The 25,058-nt window shown below is 45.4% G+C and overlaps 1 protein-coding gene across 10 annotated transcripts in view; it reads left to right on the plus strand.

The window, feature by feature from the left end:
- CTBP1 (C-terminal binding protein 1) overlaps positions 1-25,058 on the plus strand; it is a 957,378-nt gene that overhangs the window by 912,266 nt on the left and 20,054 nt on the right. For all 10 annotated transcript variants that reach the window (XM_063924924.1, XM_063924926.1, XM_063924919.1 and 7 more), the window contains 3 exons: positions 8,469-8,613; positions 15,167-15,373; positions 23,296-23,510. In XM_063924924.1, coding sequence (XP_063780994.1) covers positions 8,469-8,613; positions 15,167-15,373; positions 23,296-23,510 — 567 coding nt within the window. The remainder of the gene's footprint in view (positions 1-8,468; positions 8,614-15,166; positions 15,374-23,295; positions 23,511-25,058) is intronic.

Raw genomic sequence — 25,058 nt, forward strand, 5'->3', positions numbered from 1 at the left:
GCAGTAAACTCCTTGGTCAGAGATGGAATGATAGACACAAGGAGAGTCTCCACAATCCTAATTCTCACTTGCAGTGCACAGGTTCAGCTTACTGCCACTAAACTGACCCCTGACACCTAGCACAGTGAGACAGGATTAGACAGGCAAGTCTTAGAATACAGCCGCAAACTTGCTAAGTTCACAGAGTAGTAACAGAACCCCAGCAAGCTAAACGACTGACTCCAGTCTTACTACTAGGTCTGGATTGGCAGAGTGTAATACCAAATCCCCAGGCCTATTTGCAGTAAGCAACAAACAAATACAAAGCTACACAGTACTGGCTAACTTTCAGAAACTGACTAACCAACAAAGAATCAGCAGCATCTGCTTACCCTGAGAAGAGGCCTTATAAAGCAGGTGCTGTCCACGCCCCACTCAGACCTCACAGACTGTGAGCACAAAAACCAGCACCGGATCCCCTGCCATGCACAGAGCCTATAACCACTGCACAGCAAAAGACCCGAACCGGAGTATCAGCTGCGCTCAGGTCACTCCGCTAGCACTTGTCTCCCGGTTGCCATGACGACGTGGCAGCACAGGGCAGGAGACCATAACAGTACCCCCCCTCTGACGAGGGGTCAAAGAACCCCTACCACCGGGTTTATCGGGGAACTGCGAGAAGAAAGAGCGTATCAGTCTGGGGGCATGAAGATCACAACTGCGCACCCACGACCGCTCCTCCGGGCCATACCCCTTCCAGTGCACCAAAAATGACAGCCGACCCCGAACCACCTTGGAGTCAAGAATCCTTTCAACAACAAACTCCCTCTGGCCACGTATCAGAAGAGGGGAAGGTCTTCCACTGGAAGAAGGATTACTAATCGCCCGTTTTAAAAGGGAACAATGAAATGTTTTATTGATACCCAAAGAACGGGGCAGATCTAACTGAAATGCCACCGGATTGATAACCCTGGTGATCTTATAAGGGCCGATGAACCGGGGGCCTAACTTATGAGATGGCTGTCTCAACTTCAAATTCTTGGTAGACAACCAGACGAAGTCTCCTAATTTGAAGCTGCAGGGTCTTTTCCGCTTATCAAAAACCCTTTTGGTCACTAATGACACAGACACAAGGGCTTTCTTCACTTTCCGCCAAATACCTCTAAGGACCGAAACCACAGAGGAACCACCAGGCATGGAGTCCAGGGGGTCAAAAGAATTGGCCTTAGGATGATGCCCATACACACAAAGGAAGGGAGAGATCCCTGTAGCAGAGTGAGCCGCGTTGTTATAGGCAAACTCCGCCATGGACAGATGAGCAACCCAGTCAGTCTGACACTTGGAGACATAACACCTGAGGAACTGCTCCAAGGACTGGTTCACCCTTTCAGTCTGCCCATTAGACTGCGGATGGTAGCCCGACGACAAGCTGACAGAAATCTGGAGATCGGAACAAAATGCCCTCCAGAATTTGGCCACAAACTGGGATCCGCGGTCAGAGACCACATCAAGTGGCAACCCGTGGAGACTCACAACATGCAGCATAAATAATTCAGACAGGCGTCTGGCCGATGGCAGCCCAACCAGTGGAACGAAGTGCGCCATCTTCGAAAACCTGTCAACGACAACCCAGATGGCTGTCATCCCTGAGGATTTGGGCAAGTCCACCACAAAATCCATTGAAATGTGGGTCCATGGCTTAGATGGGATAGAGAGTGGATGTAATGGGCCAACAGGAACCCCTCTAGGAGTCTTATTTCGGGCACAGATGTCACATGCCCGAACCCACTGATCCACATCCTTAGCCACCGAGGGCCACCACACCGCCCTAGATAGCAACTCCCGAGTTCTGGCAATACCCGGGTGACCTGCAGACTTCTTGGCATGGAATTCCAGGAACACTCGCTGTCTTAACCTAGGAGGCACAAACAAAAGACCTACCGGAAGGTCTGGAGGAGCCTGCTCCTGTGCTCTAAGGACTAATGATAAGAGGTCCTGGGTAATGCCCACTTTAATACATGATGGGGAAACAATGGGCAATGGCTCCTCGGTGGTCTCCTGGATTGGAGCAAAACTCCGCGAGAGCGCATCAGCCTTGATGTTTTTTGACCCAGGGCGATATGTTATCAAAAAATTAAAGCGAGCAAAAAACAAAGCCCATCGTGCCTGCCTGGCATTGAGACGCTTCGCTGACTCTAAATATGCCAGATTCTTATGGTCAGTGAGAATTGAGACCACAAACTTAGCCCCCTCAAGCCAGTGTCTCCACTCCTCGAGTGCATCCTTAATAGCCAACAATTCCCGGTTACCCACATCATAATTCATCTCGGCAGGCGAAAATTTACGGGAAAAGTAAGCACAGGGATGAAGGCGATTATCAGACACTCCCATCTGAGAGAGCACTGCCCCAATACCCATCTCAGAGGCATCCACCTCCACCACAAAAGGACGCTCTGGATCTGGGTGTCGCAGCACCTTGGCCGAAACAAATGCCCTTTTGAGACGGGCAAAAGCCGCTTTAGCCTCACAAGACCAGTGAGCAACATCCGCCCCTTTCTTAGTGAGTGCCACCAAGGGCGCCACTATAGACGAAAATCCAGCGATAAATCGTCTATAAAAATTCGCAAAGCCCAGGAAACGCTGAAGCGCCTTCAAACTAGTGGGCTGCACCCAATCCAGGACTGCCTGTACCTTGGAACCCTCCATTTGGAAACCTTCTGGGGAGATAATATATCCTAGAAATGCGATTTGCTGAACTTCAAATTCGCACTTCTCCAGCTTCGCCCCAAGCCGGTGGTCTCTGAGTTTCTGGAGGACTAAGCGTACATGCTTCCGATGTTCCTCCAGGGAATGGGAGAAGATTAGGATGTCATCTAAGTATACAACTAAGAATCTATCCAAATATTCCCTGAGCACATCATTCATGAAATCCTGGAAGACTGCCGGGGCATTACAGAGCCCAAAAGGCATCACCAAATATTCATAATGCCCTGAGTGGGTATTAAAGGCAGTCTTCCATTCATCCCCCTCTCTTATTCGGATTAGATTGTACGCACCGCGTAGGTCAATCTTAGAAAAAATGGTGGCAGTACGAAGCTGGTCAAACAAGACCGAAATGAGAGGCAGTGGGTATGAGTTTTTAATCGTGATACGGTTCAATTCCCTGAAGTCGATGCAGGGTCGCAACGAACCGTCCTTTTTACCCACGAAGAAGAACCCCGACCCAACTGGAGACTGTGAAGGTCTGATAAATCCCTTAGCCAAGTTCTCCTGAATGTACTCTGCCATAGCCTGAGTCTCAGGACGTGACAGGGAGTACAACCTGCTCTTGGGAAGCTTAGCATTTGGCAACAAATCAATGGCACAGTCATAGGGGCGATGGGGAGGTAGTACCTCTGCAACTTTTTTGGAGAACACGTCCGCAAAATCTGCATAACAACCTGGTAATCCTGGCAAACTTAGCTGCGAGAGCCTGACTGGAAGGCTCAAGCAACTCCTGAAACAATCAGTACCCCAACTAAGAATCTCCCCAGAGACCCAGTCAAATTGAGGATTGTGGGCCCTTAACCAGGGTAACCCCAACACCAATGGGGCAAAAGTACAGAGAGTCACATAAAAGGACAATTTTTCAGAGTGTGTGGCTCCAATAAACAAAGAAATCTGGCTAGTGCAAGAGGTAATTTTACCTTGGGATAATGGTTCCCCGTTTAACCCACAAATCTCAATTTCCGATGCCAAGGGTACTAAGGGAACAGAGTGTTTCAGGGCGAATTGGCGGTCCATAAAAACCCCGTCGGCCCCACTGTCCACAAAGGCCTCAGTCTTGACAGTTTGACCGAGGATCTTCAAGGTCACCGGAATGATAAAAGTCTTCTTGGGAAATTCTGACTTCTGGCCTGACAGGATATTTCCCATCACCCTCAGGCCCTGAAGTTTTCCGGCTTTTCTGGGCATGATACTACCACATGACCTTTATTCCCACAGTACAAACACAACCCCTGCTGTCTCCTCCGCGTCTTCTCACGCGAGGAGAGGCGGGTAGCCCCAATCTGCATAGGCTCCTCGGAAAATTCCTCAGAGTCTGAGGTTCCCTTGGGAAAGAAGGAAATCTCAGTCTCCCTTTCAAGCCTACGCTCTCTCAGCCGTCTATCCACCCGGATGGATAACTGCATGAGCTGATCCAAGCTATCAGGCAAGGGATATTGTACCAGTTGGTCCTTTATCTGGTTAGAAAGACCTCTTCGGTACTGGTGTCTCAGGGCTGGGTCATTCCACTGGGTATCATGGGCCAACCTCCGAAACTCCGTACAGTAAACCTCAACTGGCCTTCGCCCTTGCTTAAGGATCGAAATCTGAGCCTCGGCTGAGGCCGTCTTGTCAGGGTCATCATACAACATGCCCAGTGCCGTAAAAAAAGCATCAACACTTTTAAGCGACGGACAGTCAGGCTGCAACCCATATGCCCAGACCTGTGGGTCTCCTTGTAGCAAGGAAATCACTATGCCCACCCGCTGAATCTCCGACCCAGAAGACTGAGGCCTAAGCCGGAAGTATAGCTTGCAGCTCTCCTTGAAACAAAAGAACTGCGAGCGATCTCCAGAAAAACGATCCGGGAGATTTACTTTCGGCTCCTTAACCCCTGCAGGTGCTGCTGCTGCGGGAGCTCCGCCAGCAGCCTGGGAGGTGTGCATTTTAATGGACAAATCATTAAATTGTCGAGTCAGGACCTGCACCTGATCGACCACCTGTTGCAACGTATTTTGAGGGGTATGCTCCATATTCCCACAAAATTTCAACAGGAGTATTAGGCTGCTGAATATGTTATGCACACCAGTGCCTGCAGGAAAGTACTGGTGTCAGGACTGTTATGCACTCCAGTGCCTGCAGGAATGTACTGGTGTTTGAACTGTTATGCAAAACAAATGGACTTACAGACAGACTGGGGAATATGACATAACGTACACAGAAGGTGATAGGGTAACAAAATACACACAAAGTGAACAGAGAAGCCCAGAGGCTAAGGAACTGGGTATCTCCCTTGTATTAGAACTGCTCAGATGGAAAAAGCAAGATGTTGTGTTTTAATACGTAGAGAACCCGAAATGCTGTTGCTAAGGGCAACAGCAAAACCCTAAAGGGTTACCAATGGGTGTGGCAGTAAACTCCTTGGTCAGAGATGGAATGATAGACACAAGGAGAGTCTCCACAATCCTAATTCTCACTTGCAGTGCACAGGTTCAGCTTACTGCCACTAAACTGACCCCTGACACCTAGCACAGTGAGACAGGATTAGACAGGCAAGTCTTAGAATACAGCCGCAAACTTGCTAAGTTCACAGAGTAGTAACAGAACCCCAGCAAGCTAAACGACTGACTCCAGTCTTACTGCTAGGTCTGGATTGGCAGAGTGTAATACCAAATCCCCAGGCCTATTTGCAGTAAGCAACAAACAAATACAAAGCTACACAGTACTGGCTAACTTTCAGAAACTGACTAACCAACAAAGAATCAGCAGCATCTGCTTACCCTGAGAAGAGGCCTTATAAAGCAGGTGCTGTCCACGCCCCACTCAGACCTCACAGACTGTGAGCACAAAAACCAGCACCGGATCCCCTGCCATGTACAGAGCCTATAACCACTGCACAGCAAAAGACCCGAACCGGAGTATCAGCTGCGCTCAGGTCACTCCGCTAGCACTTGTCTCCCGGTTGCCATGACGACGTGGCAGCACTGGGCAGGAGACCCTAACATCTTCCCACTTATTTGCCAAGTTGGTGACCGGGGTTAAATGAATTAGTGGATGAGTGTGGAATTAAGATGATGGAGCCATTGTTACTGTGTATTGGGTCGCAGGTACGGTGGTGACGTGCCTGTGTTTGAGTCACCACTCCCCAGTTGTCACCCACTATGCAAATAAATCCTCACTGCAACCGCCACCACAAGACACATGTGCAGTGCAACTTACAGGCTCGCACGGTGACAAAAAACCTCTCCACTGCGTGCACCAACATTGCACGGTGACAAAATAAATCTCTCCACTGCGTACACCAACATTGCACGGTGACAAAAAATCTCTCCACTGCGTACACCAACATTATACGATGACAACAAAAATCTCTCCACTGCGTACACCAACATTGCACGGTGACAGAAAATCCCTCCACTGCGTACACCAACATTATACGGTGACAACAAATCTCTCCACTATGTACACCAACATTGCACGGTGACAGAAAATCTCTCCACTGCGTACACCAACATTACTTCCATATCTGTTTCAGGCCCTATGTCGCAGTGTGTAATTGTCCCAATGCGTGCACTGTAATCACATTCTGTGTAAGACCCAAATATCATGCACATTTATTGGCAAGCTGTTCAATCAGATTGTGATGTCACTCAGGTGCTAAAAGGGAGGGGTAATTCTTGGTAAGAGAAAATCATTTTGCTATCCCTAATGCACACTGAGTGAGAAATAACACTACATAATAATCAGATAATACAGAGATCTTAGTTGTGTATATCTGCAGATATAAGGTTATGCCCCCAGGCCGAACGGCAAAGCGTCTCTGTCACTGGGGGACCCTAATACTAGGGATGGGTCCGGAGTGCGGGACCTCATCATGTCTGCACAGGCTGGCTACCCCAGGGCAGCACACAGGTGAAAATTAGTAAGTGTTCATAAGAAGCACATAAAGGTGTGATTAAAATACAGGTTGAGTATCCCATATCCAAATATTCCGAAATACGGAATATTCCGAAATACGGACTTTTTTGAGTGAGAGTGAGATAGTGAAACCTTTGTTTTTTGATGGCTCAATGTACACAAACTTTGTTTAATACACAAAGTTATTAAAAATATTGTATTAAATGACCTTTAGACTGTGTGTATAAGGTGTATATGAAACATAAATGAATTGTGTGAATGTACACACACTTTGTTTAATGCACAAAGTTATAAAAAATATTGTCTAAAATTACCTGCAGGCTGTGTGTATAAGGTATATATGAAACATAAATGCGTTCTGTGCTTAGACTTGGGTCCTATCGTCATGATATCTCATTATGGTATACAATTATTCCAAAATACGGAAAAATCCGATATCCAAAATACCTCTGGTCCCAAGCATTTTGGATAAGGGATACTCAACCTGTAATACAAAAATATATACAATGTGATAGGGAAAAACACAAGTGTTAATAAAGTGTTAGGGTGTGCCAACCTGAAGCATTTCTATAAAATGTAAGTGAGATGCTGATTGGTTGCCATGGGCAACTTTTCCACTGGTCTGTTTCTCCAGTGTTTTCACTGCTTCATGAATAGACCCCAGGGTGCCCATTGCTGTAATATAGATCTTTGAAAAACTGTTTGGTATGCAATAATGTAGGTAATCTCAGATGTGTTTACTACAGGGGGTAAAGCAGGATTCTTAGGGTCTCGCTGGTGATTGTATGGTGAAGCTTATGTAGAAAGGGTCAAGACTGAGCTTTTGGTTCCATTACACACACGTGACCTGGCATCTCTCATGTACACTTTAAAGAGGAGATGCTAACTGTCCCGTCTTCCTGCAGCCATGAATGGGCAATGCTCCCCTTCTGTACACAGCCCTGCCAGCAGGAGGAGGCGAGAGGCAGTTGCCGTGGCAACTAAGGGGCTGACTGGGTGGGCTGAGCCCATCAGCTGCCGGCAGGCTCCTCTGACACGGTGTCATCAAATGCGACCGTGTCATGGAAAGGCCAGCTTGTCTACTACATTCTATAAAATGGTAGCTGGGAACAGATTGATTGCTATGGACAATGGGGGTAATTCCAAGTTGATCGCAGCAGGAAATTTTTTAGCAGTTGGGCAAAACCATGTGCACTGCAGGGGAGGCAGATATAACATGTGCAGAGAGAGTTAGATTTGGGTGGGTTATTTTGTTTCTGTGCAGGGTAAATACTGGCTGCTTTATTGTTACACTGCAATTTAGATTGCAGATTGAACACACCACACCCAAATCTAACTCTCTCTGCACAGGTTATATCTGCCTCCCCTGCAGTGCACATGGTTTTGCCCAACTGCTAACAAAATTCCTGCTGCGATCAACTTGGAATTACCCCCAATGTCTCCACCTGGTCTCATTAGAATATTTGACACATCTCCTCCCTAAAGGGTCTATTTACTAAGCCATGGATGGAGATAAAGTAGATGGAAATAAAGTACCTTCCAATCGGCTCCTAACTGTCATTTTTCAAACCCAGTCTGTGACATGGCAGCTAGGAGCTGATTGGCTGGTACTTTATCTCCGTCCACTTTATCTCTGTCCAAGGCTTAGTAAATAGAACCCTAAGTCTTGGCAGAAAGCTCCTTGTAGGAGGGACAGCCTCTTCTGCTCAGGGTTCTTATCGTTTCTTCTAATCGTTCCTTGTGGCTGAGCAATTAGTGCAAGACCAAACTTTGTGATTGTGAAGTATTACAGCTGGAGGGTAAATAGCGCGTGTCTGTCTTTGCAGGTACTAAACGAAGCCGTGGGCGCCCTGATGTATCACACGATCACTTTAACGCGGGAAGACTTGGAGAAGTTCAAGGCCCTTCGAATAATCGTCCGGATCGGAAGCGGGTTTGATAATATCGACATCAAGTCCGCCGGAGATCTAGGTATAGTTCCCATCGGCTCACTGCTGTAATGTTTCTCTGTTTTCAGTATAAAACTAGAGCCCTGGACTCTTGTACGAGGCGCACATTGCAGAGTATATTTCTGTGGATCTTTAGTTGGTTCAATTATTTAGTAGTAATGTACATGATGGACACAATCTGGTAAATGTAATAGGGTCTAAGTTTGCCGGAGGTGCGTGATTTCAGCCGAGAAATGATTACCGCTTTGCAAATACGTGTATTCTCAGCCGAAATCCCGCACCTTTGTCAGACTGTGACCCGGTTACATTTACCCGAATGACTGTGTTGCATAATACAACCCTTATACCATCGGTGAATGTTGGTGAGATCTAACCTTCTATGTCATAACATATATGGTGGTTGTGTGTTAGTCCGTTTTATTTGCCGATATGTGATAGATGATGTGGCAGGGGAACCAGGTGACTGCAGAGGAAGGCACATATGTTGGTCATTATGGGCCGGGTGTACTGCCGTCCGAGTTGGCTGGAGGTGCGGGTTGCTTGCCGAACTCGGATGTTTTTTTTTTTAAAGTGGCAATCATTTACAAGGCAAAACTATGCCTTATAATTGATTGTGTCTGAGTTCAGCCGGCAACCTCCACCTCTGGCCATCTCTGCATTACATCCGGCTCCAAGACTTTCACCAAATTATACTTGTCACTCATAGGGGGCGATTCAGTTAGCACCGCAGGAATGTAGCTCTAAGGTTAGGTGCCTGGAGCTATTCAATTGACTGGATCATGCCTGGCGCTTAACCCTGGAGATACACCTTACCACAACTAATGCCCAGGCTTCAGTCATTGTAAGCTGCAACTCCTGGGTTAAGCGCTAGGCACAATGCTCTTTCTGCACACTTTAAGCCTGCGACTAGTCCCGAGGCACTAGTTGGCACAGATTTCTGCTTGCACCCTCCTTAATCCGTGTTAGCTAGTGCCTCGGGGCTAGTCGTTGGCAGAGCCGGCCTTAGGCATAGGCAAACTAGGCAAATGCCTAGAGCATTTGGTATGCTTAGGGGCACCAGCAGCTTCTGCTGATTAAAATGGTATGCGGCATGCCTATATTCTGTGTGTGACTGCAGCTGTATCTGCATACAAAATGCTACATTGCAGTGTATTCCTGGAAATCACTGTAATGTAGCATTTCGTATGCAGATACAGCCACAGTCGCACACAGAATATAGGCATGCTGCATATCATTTTAATCAGCAGAAGCTGCTTGCGTATCCTAGCCACATAGCAATGCAAATAATATGAAGCATTTTCATAAACTAAAGGCACCCGACGTTAGCAGAGCTGACAGCTGACTCATGCCAGGCATCTCCTGCAGAACTAGCGGTGGTGCTAGGGGGCACCAGCCAAAATCTTGCCTAGGGCATCATATTGGTTAGGGCCGGCTCTGGTCGTTGGCTTACATTGTTGCTTCAATGTAAGCCAACGACTAGCCCCGAGGCACTAGTGAATAGCATCGGGAGCTACATTCCAGCAGTGCTTACTGAATATCCCCCTTTAATGGGCAATTGGTGTGGTCATAGCTTTTTTATAATTTCGGGCTGTTTGGTATTTTTTAGTTCTTTTTTTCCCCATAAAGATCTTGCTCTGACCTAATTGGGTTCTGGTATGCTGCGCCTGGCATGTTCTGGGCCCGCTGGCGAGCTTTGCTCGCCACAGGTTCTCTGCCCACTCGGTTGGTGGCGTGGACCCACCAACCGAGTGGGAAATCCGGGCAGGTGTTGGGATTCCTGCTTCGGTATCCTGGACGCCGGGATCCCGGCAGCTGGCATTTTAACTGCATCCCCCTAATTGGGATGACTGGTGACATTTTGTATTTCATATAAAAAACATAAAAAACCCACTTAATTTCCCTAGTTATGTGCCCTTGTACAGCTGCCTAATAAGACATGACTGCAAGCCATCGAAAGACATGTACTGTACTTGTCCTCCTTCAACTTTTGGCGTTGCTTAATCATGCTAATTTATAACTCGTTGTTCAAGACGATAAACTAAAGTTCTCTGAATTGAAACCACTTTTTAACATCTGTTACCAGGACCTAAATATTTTGTTAAAATGCTGTTTTGAACAAGAGCTGGTTTAATTTTAGTTCTGAGCTATTTGGCCATTAAGTGTCTCATTCTAGAAACAGGAGTGTGAGAGACGATGAGAGGGATTGATGAGGTAGCTCCCGTCATTGGCCCTCATTCCGAGTTGATCGGTCGCAAGGCGAATTTAGCAGAGTTACACACGCTAAGCCGCCGCCTACTGGGAGTGAATCTTAGCTTCTTAAAATTGCGACCGATGTATTCGCAATATTGCGATTACTAACTACTTAGCAGTTTCAGAGTAGCTCCAGACTTACTCTGCCTGTGCGATCAGTTCAGTGCTTGTCGTTCCTGGTTGACGTCACAAACACACCCAGCGTTCGCCCAGGCACTCCCACCGTTTCCCCGGCCACTCCTGCGTTTTTTCCGGAAACGGTAGCGTTTTCAGCCACACGCCCCTGAAACGCCGTGTTTCCGCCCAGTAACACCAATTTCCTGTCAATCACATTACGATCGCCGGAGCGAAGAAAAAGCCGTGAGTAAAAATACTATCTTCATAGTAAAGTTACTTGGCGCAGTCGCAGTGCGAACATTGCGCATGCGTACTAAGCGGATTTTCACTGCGATGCGATGAAAAATACCGAGCGAACAACTCGGAATGAGGGCCATTGTACGGGTGTTTGATGTTTGTGTCTGGGCCACAAAGGCCAAAGTTATAGTTTGCAGGGACAGATATGAGAAAGTGTTCCTCTGTCAGTTCTGCTGGTATGTCTGATAATTGGTGGTGTAGCGCCGTAGATCACTTCTGTCTGACGTTACATTGGGAGGTCTTCACAATGTATCCCAATTTGTAGTTTCCCCTTCTCCCTGTGCAAATTGTAGATTAAATACAAAATTATGGCAAAGTATTCTATTGTGCTTCACACGTACGCTGAGTTATTGATAAATGAGGATTATCTCATGTAGACTGTAAGCTCTTGTTGTCAAAGTAGATCTTCTTTGAAGGTGTAATGTGTAAGTAATACATTTTTATATATTTTTTAAAGAATTCTTGTTACTGGTAGGAAGTGGATAATGAAATATTATATTCTGCGCTAGAAATCTCTAGGAATTTGAGCCATAGTGTGTGAAACGTGCAGTCTGGTTTACCAATATTTGCCTAGAGTCCAGGCATGTCCAAACTGCGGCCCTCCAGCTGTTGTGAAACTACATATCCCAGCATGCCCTGACACAGTTTTGCTGTCAGAGAATGCTAAAGCTGTGTCAAGGCATGCTGGGATGTGTAGTTTCTCAACAGCTGGAGGGCCGCAGTTTGGACATGCCTGCCATAGACCATATGTTCTCAAACTCAGTCCTCAGGACCCCAAACGGTTCATGTTTTCCAGGTCTCCTTACAGAACCGCAAGTAAAATCATTAGCTCCACCTGTGGATCTTTTAAAATGTGTCAGTGACTAATGACTACACCTGTGCACCTGCCAGGTGACCTGGAAAACATGAGCTGTTTGGGGTCCTGAGGACCGGGTTTGAGAACCACAGCCATAGACATTAATTCTAACTATGGTGCATGTTTTTTTTGTTTTTTTTTAAATGTCTAAATTACTTCGTCCAAATTTTCCAGCCATTATGCACATACTTTCTTTGTTGCTTAACCGCCATTTAATCAGCACTAAGCAAGGAACTGGTATGCTCTGGGGGTTTTTTTTTCTGTATGTTCGTCAACATAAATCTGTCCTTTAACTTGCCATCATTAATCTCCATGGCAAGGTCAGTTCCTGGTGCTGATTAATGTTCACATGTTTCTTCTACTCTCTCATGGAAAAATGAGAACAAGGCCAAATTCTTTTTGCAGCTTTTCAATCTTTATGGGCCCTCTATTAGAGATTGTGGGGTCTATTTATAAAGTAGGCGGAGCTAAAGTACCGACCAATCAGCTCCTAACTGTCCTTTTCAAACACAGCCTGCAACATGGCAGTTAGGAGCTGATTGGCTGGTAGTTTATATCTGTCCACTTTATCTCTCTCCAAGGCTTCGTAAATAGACCCCTATGGTAGATGTTGTTCATTGGGAATGAACATTGATAATCTAAATTTGTCAAGAAAAACTGATTATTAATGAGCACCTTTGCGTGCCCACACTGATGTTAATAGTCTTGTCAGCCTCGGCCTGGCTGTCCAGTGTTCCATCCATCTGTTTGGTCCTCATTTTGGTACCCGGTAAAAATTGCCAATAGAATGTGGGCTGGTGTGCTTCGTATCTCCATTCTGGTCGTCAATAAATTGACCCTGAATAAGATTTTGGGTTGATCATATGTAGAGGACAATGTTAGGAGTTGAGATGCTCCACTGTGTCCTGCAAGTGGCTCTTAAACCAGTTCACCATGTTGGCTGTAAAGGTTGAAAAGTCTGGATGAATTCTGTAACCTTTTATAGACTATGAACAAAAATCAACTTGGCTAAATTGGAGAAAGGAAAACAGGTTCCAACATGTTTAATGGCTGCTTTAGTGTTTTCTATGGATTTCTGTATAATTGGCTAGCTGTGACTTCAAGCATCGTAACGTTGCTGTTTAAATAAATATAAAACAAAAATTGAGCAATAAAAAATGTAGCTCTTGGAGCTGGAACATACATCATTTATCCTGTATTCATGTTTTAATATTCTGAAGCTCCACCAAACTCTTGAACACTGTACAAGTCTGGGTTCTTCAAACAGTCTTAATGTGGTTTCATTTTTGAATCGGTTTAAATAGTTTCTATTTAACAAAGGCCATTAGCCACTAATAAAGGAGACAATGCATCGCTATTATTGGTAAAAGTAGAGGTATAATTGTATATATTGCACCAACTGTACCGTGATGGCGTTTATTTCTCTTGGACAGGCTGTGTGCAGTCTTTGTTATTATGCCCTGTACGTTACTTAAAGCGCTCGCTTAAACTTCCCAGAGGTAAAATTGTCCCAGAGTTTTCGGCATACCCTCTGTTGAAACTACATTATTACTTGGCAGACACAGGTGTAGTAACGTGTTATATTATTTTTTACAGAGCATTTACACAGAACACTGAACAGAATTCTTCCATTGTTGGGGTTTCACTATTAGTTTGGTACTAGTCTGTGCCATTATTGGTACATTATCTTTTCACTTCATGGCTTAAATAATGTATCTTCCAAGACTTTCAACCCACTGGCATCATTATACCACAAATGCAATCCCCTCTAGCTCTACGTGAATGAATGTGTTTATCATGCAATAGTAAATAGAAGTTAATTTTTGTGTCCGTTGAGGTCAACGGACACTTTGATTTCCATTGAACTCCAAAAATGTATCCGTGTTCCTGAACTCAAGTACGAACTCGAACGGATTCGGTGAATGTCACCCCATGCGTTGTACCGCTTTTAAAATAATAATACATATTCTTTGATGCCAGTGGGTATGAGGTCCAGCTAAAGGTTTATTTCTTGAAGCAAAGCGCCTTATTCAGGTTTATAAGCAAACCAATAAAGTAAGCAATTGGGCAAAACCATGTTGCACTGCAGGTGTGGTAGATGTAACATGTGCAGAGAGAGTTAGATTTGGGTGGGGGGTGTTCAAACTGAAATCTAAATTGCAGTATAGAAATTAAGCAGCCAGTATTTACCCTACACAGAAACAATATAACCCACCCGAATAAAAATATCTCTGCACATGTTATATCTGCCCCCCCCCCCCCCCCCCCGCAGTGCATCATGGTTTTGCCCAATTGCTTACTTTTTTTTGTTTGCTAACAAACCTGAATAACCCCCAAAATTCATAGTTGCATTTATGGCGTCTTTGACCCCTTACTTGGGGAATGCAGAGTCAACCTTTTATACAGGACTTGTCAAACAGCTACAGTCTGAAATGGGATGCAGTCATGGGACCGCCCCTCGGGATCCCTGCGGTCACCATGCCGACGCCGAGATCTCGAGCAATCAAATGCCCGACAGTCAACATGCTGACTAACATGGACTATTCCCACTCGTGGGTGTCCACGACACCCATAGAGTGGGAATAGAACCTGTGGCGAGCGCAGAGGCCGCAAAGGTCTCGGTTGCGCTCCCCCCCCGCTGGCATTCTGCTGTCGGGATCCTGTGGTTGTTATGCTGACCTCCGAGTTCCCTTCCGCCAGTCACACTGCCCCAATCATCTGAAATAACAGTAGCCTCACAAATAGTCCACTGCAAAAGGGCGGAATTCAATTGTTTGAAAAGTCGGTTCGGTGTCTGTTATTTCCTGTCTATTAGATAGGAAAAAACAGACACCCAACTGACTTTTCAAACAATTGAATACCACCCAAAGTCTTTAGTGTCATTCTTTGTTTTTGTAATATCTTTTATTTATACTGTCTGCCAGCAACTATAATGCCACAGGTAATTACCATGACCACCGATATGCCTATACCGGATAAGTAATCACTCCCGCATCTGCAGACGCTCTTCTTGAGTATAAATATCTAACACTCCTGTATCTGATGTCTGATCCAGGTATTGCAGTATGTAATGTGCCAGCAGCGTCCGTAGAAGAGACGGCCGATTCCACAATGTGCCACATTCTGAACTTGTACAGGAGAACCACGTGGCTGCACCAGGCTTTACGGGAAGGCACGAGGGTCCAGAGCGTGGAGCAGATCAGGGAGGTGGCCTCTGGAGCCGCACGAATTAGGGGGGAGACATTAGGCATCATAGGGTTGGGTAAGTACCGCTTGGAGATGTGTGTAAGTTGTATGATGTTATGGTTGGAATGTATTATTTATGTATTACTATAGAATGAATATAATAGGTGATCAGATATTACACAACAGAGCCAGAACAAGGTGTAGAGCGCGAGCGATATAGCTGCTGCCATGTTCTAGTTACCCCATGTACTGCATGCTGCGTAGTTTTATATATAAAAAACTATATATATATAGAACACGATGGATGATGAGCATTTAGGCAAGCATACATACCAGGAACGCACCTGTCCTCATACAGTTAGTTGGTAATTATCATGGTCTCTGACCGGCCCTCCTCTCTGGTTTATCACCACAGACAGACCTGGGTTTTTCAGCAAAGATGGGTGATGGCGGTAAGGTTTAACCCAGGGACAATTTTAAGAACCATAAGACTGATGACTGCTATAGAAACCCTCAAAGAAATGCCTCTCACTTCCCTGCTAGATTCCTGCTCGCCAGCTGCTGAAGCGGGAGAACGATAAAAAAAAAAAATCACAATCTTAAATTTTTATTTTTTTTAAAGTAGCAAAAAAAAATGAAAACTACACACCCTTCAACCTGGACGGAAATTGTCAGAATAAAATGGTTGGCAGCTCTATCTGATTTAGGGCCTAATTCAGCATGAAATGCATTCACAGGCTGAAGCCCTTCTGGAGTGTGACGTGACGGCATCTAACATATGCGAACGTCTCTGCCTGATTGACAGGGCAGCATTGTGTCATTGGGAGGGCTTGGTCTGGACAAACCAGGTATGTCCGGACCGTTTGCGGGGCTGGCCGCAGCAACTGCCAGGCAGAAGGCTACCCTTAACATGCTGAGCGAAGCGTTCGCATGTTAGCGCGGCGGGGGAGGGCCCAGCATGCGGGGTGGACTTGCCCTGTGCTGGGCGTCACCCTGCATGCTAGTGTAAAGAATTGTAGTTGTGCGATTTTTTTTTTTGTACAACTACAACCCATGCTGAATCAGGGTCTAAGGGGGTCATTCTGAGTTGATCGTAGCTGTGCTAAATTTAGCACAGCTACGATCAGGCGCTCAGACATGCGGGGGGATGCCCAGCACAGGGCTAGTCCGCCGCGCATGTCAGTGCCGCCCCCCTCCCCCTGCAGAAATGCAAAAGCATCGCGCAGCGGCGATCCTTTTGCACCTCAGGAGTTACTCCCGGCCAGCACAGCTCCTGCGGCTGGCCGGGAGAACCTCTTCGCTGCCCCGGGTCGCAGCGGCTGCGTGTGATGTCACCCAGCCGCCGCGGTCCGCCGCAATGGTCAGGGCCACGCCTGTGTTGGCCGGACAGCGCCCCCTAAACGGCGGCTTAACGCCGCCGTCCAGCCCCCTCCCGCCCAGCGACCGCCTCTGTCTCAGAAGCGGTCGCTAGCTTCGACCGTCTGGCATGCACCGGCGCACTGCAGCGCCGGCGAATGTGCAGTTCCGACCCAATCGCTGCGATAAACTGCAGCGAGCGATCGGGTCGGAATGACCCCCTTAATGTGGGGACTGCTCTTTGCAGCCGCAGCTGAGGTATACAGATGTGTCCTCTTACATCCTTCCTGCAGTCACTCTAAACAGCCTTTGAAGTTGCGCCATTGCGGGACTCTGTAGTGCTGAGCGTCTTTTTCTGCATTTTTCCCCGTGGAAATACGTTTTAGTCACAGAATAATGCAACAGTACGCACAAGCAGATCCTGCTGAATATAATGATAAGCAGCATGCCCATATTCTGTGGCTGCATCTGCATCCGAAATGCCACGTAGCATAGCATTTTGTATGCAGATACAGCCGCAGTCACACACAGAATATAGGCATGCCGCATATCATTTTATTCAGCAGAAGCTGCTTGTGCGCTCTGTTGCCTTACTTTGTGACTAAGACGCATTTGTGACTAATCGCAAAAAAGGTGCTTGGCACTACTGAGTTGCACGGCACTCAACACGTTATATGTAACACAACTTGTAGCGCACAAAGCAAAGATGTAAGAGGAGACAAATGTATATTCGAGTCCCAGTTTAGCTCACCACATCTAGGGGGTGGGCAGACCGAGCACCCAAGACTAGGATGGGCCCATTATTTTGCTTGTTCTTAATGTTAGAAACAGTTACATTTTTTTTTTTTAAAGGATTCCTGGCTCCATTACACACTGCCAGTCAGGATGTTGTCTTATGGGTTTAGGGTGATTTTTTAATTTGAATGTGACCTCACAACACACCCATTGGGACCACGTACAGCCCTCCCCAACTCGCACCACCCAATTTAGAAAACCTGATCGGCACAACCCTTCAGTTGGAGCCAAATAGAGCCCCCTGCTCTAGGCAGGGGGCCCAATACACTTGCAACACAAAGAAGTTCACAGAAGAAAATCCCCTGGAGGTGATGTGTGGCCAATTGTTTTACTTAATTTGTATAAAGTATAAAAAAAAGTGATTTGAAGCCACACATGCACAGAGGTGTATGTGACTGGAGAGATTTATAAGGTGGGCCATTTGAAGTACAGCTGTTGCAGTATTTGGCTGAAAAGATAATCAAGTGTCCCATGTAGATTAAAGTATAGTGAAAACAAATGCAGCAATACCCATTAACCAAAGAGCGTTAGAGGCATTTATAAACAGATAGTATAGCCTATTGAATGATGTTAAAATTTGAGCCACACGCTCTGAGATAAACGTCCATTTACCGGCGCAATTGCTATAAACTGCATCCTGCTAATTCCAACCACATCTACTGAGACATTTATGGAACAAAGACATATTAAGGTCGGTGTAAACTGAGAATCAAATCACCAGCTTTAATGTTCTTGGCAGACGTCAATACATTTCTATCCATCATCAACGCTGTCCTAGCCCAACCATACACATGTAATGTCAGATCATCTTCTAATGCTGGGTGACTGAGTTCTTCTTCTGCTCTTAAAGGGAACCCATTGCTTTCTGCCAAATTGTTTCCACAAATGTGATCTTGAAATAGACGGCTGCATGTTCTGCAGCCAGGTAGCACCTCAGTACTATGCAGAGATATGCAGGTCAGAGAAGAATCCAGTTACCATGTTACCATAAATCCTACTTGCTGACATTTTAGTCTTCCCTCTTAGAGGTACAGAGGGCATAGTGCAGGGGGCATAATTTGTGTAATCACGCTTCCCGCCCCCAAGCATTGCACAAGGGGGCACAATGCAATTTGAGTCATCCGTCATTACCCACTTGACCAGGCAAGTGGATGGGATATGGGAGAAGGGCCTGTTCTCCTAGGATTCCCCAAAATTCTAGATTCTCATGGACATTACAAGTGATGTCCATAGTGATGTGCATAGTGCCGTAAAAGGGCGCAATTGCCCTGTGTCGGCCCCGCCCCTGGGTGCTTCATGTTGCACAGAGGGGGCGGGGCCTCCAGGACTGGAAAGTATGTCACTGGCTGGAGTGTCTTCAGGACGTTTCAGGCAGCTGTACAGGCAGTGGGGGTGCGTTCCTGGAGTGTCTAAAGCAGGCATGTCCAAACTGCGGCCCTCCAGCTGTTGAGAAACTACACATCCCAGGATGCCCTGACACAGCTTTAGCATTTTCTGACAGCAAAACTGTGTCAGTGCATGATGGGATATGTAGTTTCACAACAGCTGGTGGTCCGCAGTTTGGACATGCCTGGTCTAAAGCACCCTGATTGCAGGGGCTGTGGGTCAGTGACGGTGGTGCCACCAGGGCCCTCTGCACCACTCACACAGACCTAGTTACAGCCCTGGTTGTGGAACGATCTTTAGGTCAAGTACATAAAATGATTGTGGCCGAGCTTCTCAAAAGGGCATAAAGTGGCATAAACAGATCAAAAATACATATTGCATATTGCACTTAAGATGGTAGGAGATTCAGTAGTGAAAACATATTGTCACTTTACACATGTCCAAATATAAATAATTGTTACTTTTATTATTGGTTGTGACCTATACTGGTTAGATGACTATTATATTACACCTGGTTGTGCACTTCGGGTTCTAGAGCCCGGCTGCTGGAAGGTTACGGACACCAGTTAAAGCTGCGGACGGACTGTAATGAAAGCTTATTTTTCACGTCTCAAAAGTCCTGTTAACCCCTTACCTTGTGCATTTCCCCGATGCGTCTGCAGCATAAACCCCTAGTTAGCGCTTGGCAGTGTTCAGCGCCCTCGTTTGTTGTCCAAGCCACAATGGAAAATTTGGCACGGCAATAAAAACAGATGCAGAACCCAACCTGACAGGCCTTGGCTTACCGTACTACTCGCGTACATACGACGGGGTGTGCTCTGATTTCCACTGGACCCAGGAGCTGGGAGGCAGAAAATCACTGAATCTGTTCCAAACACAGGAATAAAGAGAAGCTCTGCGGAACATTTCATATTTGTGCCTAATAAGGACACTGCACTTAGTAAGTCACTGTGACACCTCTGACAAATAGGTGATTATGAGGACTCTCTATCAGGGTTTGTTTGTCATTTTATATTAGTTTTCGTAGTCTGATTTTTTTGTGTTATGTTCTCTATTAAAGGTTTGTTTTCTTTTGGTACACGGATTACACAGTAGGCGGTCAGAGCACTAAGATTGTAAGCGCTCACCAGCAGGGCCCTCCCTCCTAATGTTTCCTTCCTCCCCTAGGTCCACTATATTGGCCAGTTGGTACATTGGTACTGTTCCCACATTTATAGTTTATATATATATATATATATATATGTAAATTTATTTAATTTTTTATTATTTAACTGTACCTGATTTTGTGTCTTTGCTATGTACGGCGCTGCAGCAATTTGTGCAGCTTTATAAATACATTCTGCTTATAATATAATGTCCTTTTGCGTCACAGTGGTGGTTACAGCCACCCCCAGGAGCAGGCATCCTACCTGACTGATTTGAGGCTGGTGTTAGACATGCCTCAGGTACAGCTTTCCATTGTGACCGACCAGGGTGCTGATCACATGGCTTCTCTATTGCCTTCCGTAGCTTAGCTGTACCATGTGACCTAGCAGGTGATGTATCAGACCTTCCAAAGAGAATAATTGGAGAAGTTGGCTATTGCAGTCAGACCCACCTTAACTCTTGGAGGAAAGAAAAGCTGTATGATTGTGTTTTTTTTTTTTTTTTTTTACATTTTTTGTTTTGTATTTTTCAAAGGTTTTTTTTGTTTGTTTTTTAACATTTTGTTAGTTTAATGCTCTATCACATGGCCTTTCAATGGTGTTCGTTATTAATTAATTTGTAGCCTTCCTTCAGAGTGGTGATGGGTTTGCACAAAGTGTTTAAAGCAAATTTCAATTTCCTAGAGAAAGAAAACGCTACGTGCTGGGTCTTGCCTTCCCCTCTGTGCGTAGTCCCCATCTCAGTGGAATTGCTGCAATTCACAACTGCAAGTGCTGAACCTACGGAGCTGCTGCCACACCCATAATGCAATAATAGGTTTCCTGAGTGCTTGCTTTATACCCACTATTGATGTATAGGGATATTCTATACCGAGCCCCATACGTGTCATCGTTTCACTTGCGAATGAAATATTCATAAGGTTGAGAAGGCGTGAAATAGCATTTCCATTTAGCAGCCAAGCGTTTCCACGCGTCTCCAGGCCTGCAAGTGACTGCTTGCTGCTGAATATGCCTAGTGTGTAATAAAGTCCTTTTTGCAAACAGGGACCTCGAGCAACAAAGGAATCGATTGGAAGGGAGTGGTTGTGACTGGTGGATTCGTACCAAGTGTCATATTTCCACAGGGCGGTCTGGCTTTGTCTGAGGCACTTGTACGTACCACACCTCAGTGTACTGTGCACAGTGCCAAGACACAGTGTTGCAGCCTTGGCTGTGTAGCCTGCAGACGAGGAATTGTCTCACTGTTTTATTGCACCGCTGATATCTGTAAATGTCCCTCATTTTCCACCTTCTCCCATCTCAGCAGTTTCTGTTGTTCGGCTGCTGGTTTACAGTAATTCCCGAGTTGAACTTTATTCCCAGGATTTTGCAGCCCCACCCTGTGGTCTGTGCCGCTCGGTACAGCTCGAGGCCCCAGGACGCCCAGTGGCCCCTCCGTCAGGAAGTCCGCTCCTTGTGTATAATTCATAGTTACATAGCCAGCAGCAGTTCTGGAGAATAAGCTGCTTCAGCTCAGGGTTTTGTCAGGAGGATGAGCCTGAGTGCCGGTGATAAGTGAAGAGTCCGAGTGGCTTCAATCCACCGCGTCTAAGCCCAAAATAGAATTACGTGTGTCAGAGAGAATGTCGGGATTCCATTCCGACAACCTCTGTCCTTCCCTCACCCGTGTGTGGTGTGTTTTAGGCCCCCTGGCGGCCAGGACACTGGAAGCTGTGCCAATTATACAATTTATCAAGGGCCTAAATGTGTTATTTTACAGATTACATATATATATATATATATATATATATATAACATGTATGCATGTAGTATCTGTGCAATCATTAAGTCTTCATGTTCATCGCTTCACTGATCACTAGAAGATAATGATGTAATATAAGCAGTAATCCTTAGAAAATAATGATGTAATATAGGAAGTAATGCGCCCCACCCCCATACTGCTAATTATTACTACTGTTAGCAAACACCTTGGATTATTGATTATGCGTGACCTATATACAGACAATTGGCCGAGAGCTACATAGTCTTCTATAGTCACAGACTACCTGCTGACATCTGACAGGCTTTTCATGTACAAAGACTGTGCATTATTCTATATGTATGTATTTCCAGTATTTATTTTATAGAATGTTTTGTCACGTTTACGCCGATACTTTCTTCAGGCTTTTATAAATCGTTCAACTTTGGCCAAAATAAATTGTATTCTGCGCAGGCTTTCAGCTCTAGTTCTAAGGTGTCCCCAGCAGGTCATGTTTTCAAGATACCTTTAATCATGCGCAGGTGAGTCAATCTCTTTTGCTGGGTCAGTAACTATCCCATCTGTGTCCACAGAGAGATATGCTGAAAACATGCCCTGCTGGGGCTGGGTGTGTGAGCACTGGAGCTGAAAGCCACTGCTGTAATGAATAAATGATCATACCTGGGGGTACTTATTAAATGTTCTAGTAGGAGTTATTGGTAAATATAAGCGCAGATATGCTGCGGGCCCATGTATAGATATATTTAGGATATCTGTTTAAAGAAAATGTGTAGAATTATACATTTTATAAAAATGAGTATCTGATTTGTTTATGATGACACGTGTATACACACACACACACACACACACACACACACACTCTGCGAAATAGAACGCAGATGTGTTGCTAATGCATACTGACCTGCAAGGCACCCTTCCCTACATAAGGGAGCCCCCTGCTGGTGAACTGTGTTACTGTAACAATTATTTAAAGTCAAGACACATGTAACCCTCACGGATGAGATGATCCTGCTCTGTATAATCATTTCATTGAGATACTACAGTACTAAGCCTTGAGATGTCAGGGGACACACTCTATAGCCTTAGTTACTGACTATAGCTACTCGCGGTAAGGCATGTATGATATGGCTACTACAGTATTATATGCATTTACAAAGTGACATTGGGGAAAAAAATATTCAGATTTGTATGAGCAAATGTATAAACAACCTACTCTATGTGCCATAGAAAGGAGCGAAGCACCAATTAAAGTTATCCATTTTAGCAGCTGGTACCAGGATTGCACTAGAACCTTTCAGTTCCTGCAGTGACCTTTAGATGTGTCACATGTCACAGTAGCGGTTTCATGGTGTTGTGCCAGTATTAAATATTAAATCAATAGAACAAGTTACATTACGGAGGCATGAGGTGCCTCGTGCCTCACTGACATCACTAGTTCCCAGTGGTCACAGAGGCTGCATGTTTATGAACACAGAATGACAGCTTGCACCCTGTGTAGAGGATGGTTACGCTTTGCTGACAGAGTGCTTATTCTACGTTCTCTTTCTCTCTCTGCAGGGCGGGTTGGACAAGCGGTTGCTCTACGGGCAAAGACTTTTGGTTTTAATGTAATTTTCTATGACCCGTACCTGTCGGATGGGGTAGAACGTGCGCTTGGTCTCCAGCGCGTCACCACGCTACAGGACCTACTGTTTCATAGTGACTGTGTTACTCTACACTGCAGCCTAAATGAGCACAATCACCACCTTATAAATGATTTCACAATTAAACAGGTAAGTGTTCATCCGTACTAGTGATCCGGGTCTGTTGTCTTCTACTCCCAAGCAGTCTCCAGAGCCTCGCTACAGACTAATGTGTGTTTAGTTACCTTGCATTCTCTGCTCAGATGTAGATGCAGGTAGGTTGTCGTTTAGAGAGATCATGTAGATGATGCTGTAGAGGTTCCATCCTTGCAACTCCCGTCCAGCATAATCAACTAATCTACTCCATGCCAGGTCTTGGAGAGATCTCCTCGTTACAGCGCACTGGTCATCCCTAATCCAAAGGTCGTGTTATCCTTCTATGAAGCACTGAAAGCTGCGACCTCTCAATTTTTATTTATTACCAGTTATTTATATAGAGCACACATATTCCGCAGCGCTTTACAGAGAATATTTGGCCATTCACATCAGTCCCTGCCCCAGTGGAGCTTACAATCTATATTCCCTACCACATGTACACACACACACATTCATACGAGGGTTAATTTTTTTGTTGGGATCCAATTGACCTACTAGTATATTTTTGGATTGTGGGAGGAAACCGGAGTACCCGGAGGAAACCCACGCAAGTACGGGGAGAATATACAAACTCCACACAGTTAAGGCCATGCTGGGAATTGAACCCATGACCTCAGTGCTGTGAGGCAGTAATGCTAACCACTACGCCATCCGTACTGCCCCAAGATTGGTTTACAAAGTAATCTCAGTGCTGCATATTAATCAAGGAGTTTAGTAAATCTCTATTTTCCAACATTATACTATGGGGGAGATTTATCATATCGTGGAGAGAGATAAAGTGCAGGGAGCTACCAACCAATCCGATTCAAACTTATTTTTCAAACACAGCCAGTAAAATGGCAAGAGCTTATTGGTTGGTACTTTATCTCTCTCCAAACTATGATAAATCTCCCTTCTACACTTATTTACTGAAAAACAGAAATGTATATCTTAGGCGCAGTACTTTTTCATTTAAAGTTTGCATTGGAATTATGGCAGTAATAGGTGATAAAGTAAGTATGGGGCAAGGATTTTCTAAGGTGCAAAAATTAGAAATAACCAAATAGAATTTTGTAGACAACAAAAGAACAAGCCTGTGTATGTTCCTAAGCTGCGGCAGTTTGTTCCTAGTCCTGTAAGGGCGGTGAGAGAGACGTTCCCGCGCTCGTCAGGGTTTCAGCGGGAGCTGATGTTCATGCAAATATTTAAGGCTTGAAAATACATTCTGCATTAAGGATAAATGTGTCAGCAGGGCTACACAGCAAGACATTAATGACATTAAAATAAATATTGCCAGATAAAAAGGCTTGTCTCTAGATGCGCACACTCCAAGGGATAATAAATAAGGATTGTATGGAAACATAAAATAACTGTGATGGCAGAACACACACGTAACTAGAACCATTGCACAGGCTGACACACCGAAGCAGAGGGAATTGAAACTCTACAGCCATGTGGTGGTGTCATCCTGAACATCCATAGTCTGAGGTGGAACTACACATCCCAGCATGATTGCCACCATGACTTAGCAGCAAAACTGTGGCAGGGCATGCTGGTATGTGT

Source organism: Pseudophryne corroboree, chromosome 1, assembly GCF_028390025.1.
Source record: "Pseudophryne corroboree isolate aPseCor3 chromosome 1, aPseCor3.hap2, whole genome shotgun sequence".
Classification (NCBI taxonomy): Eukaryota; Metazoa; Chordata; class Amphibia; order Anura; family Myobatrachidae; genus Pseudophryne; species Pseudophryne corroboree.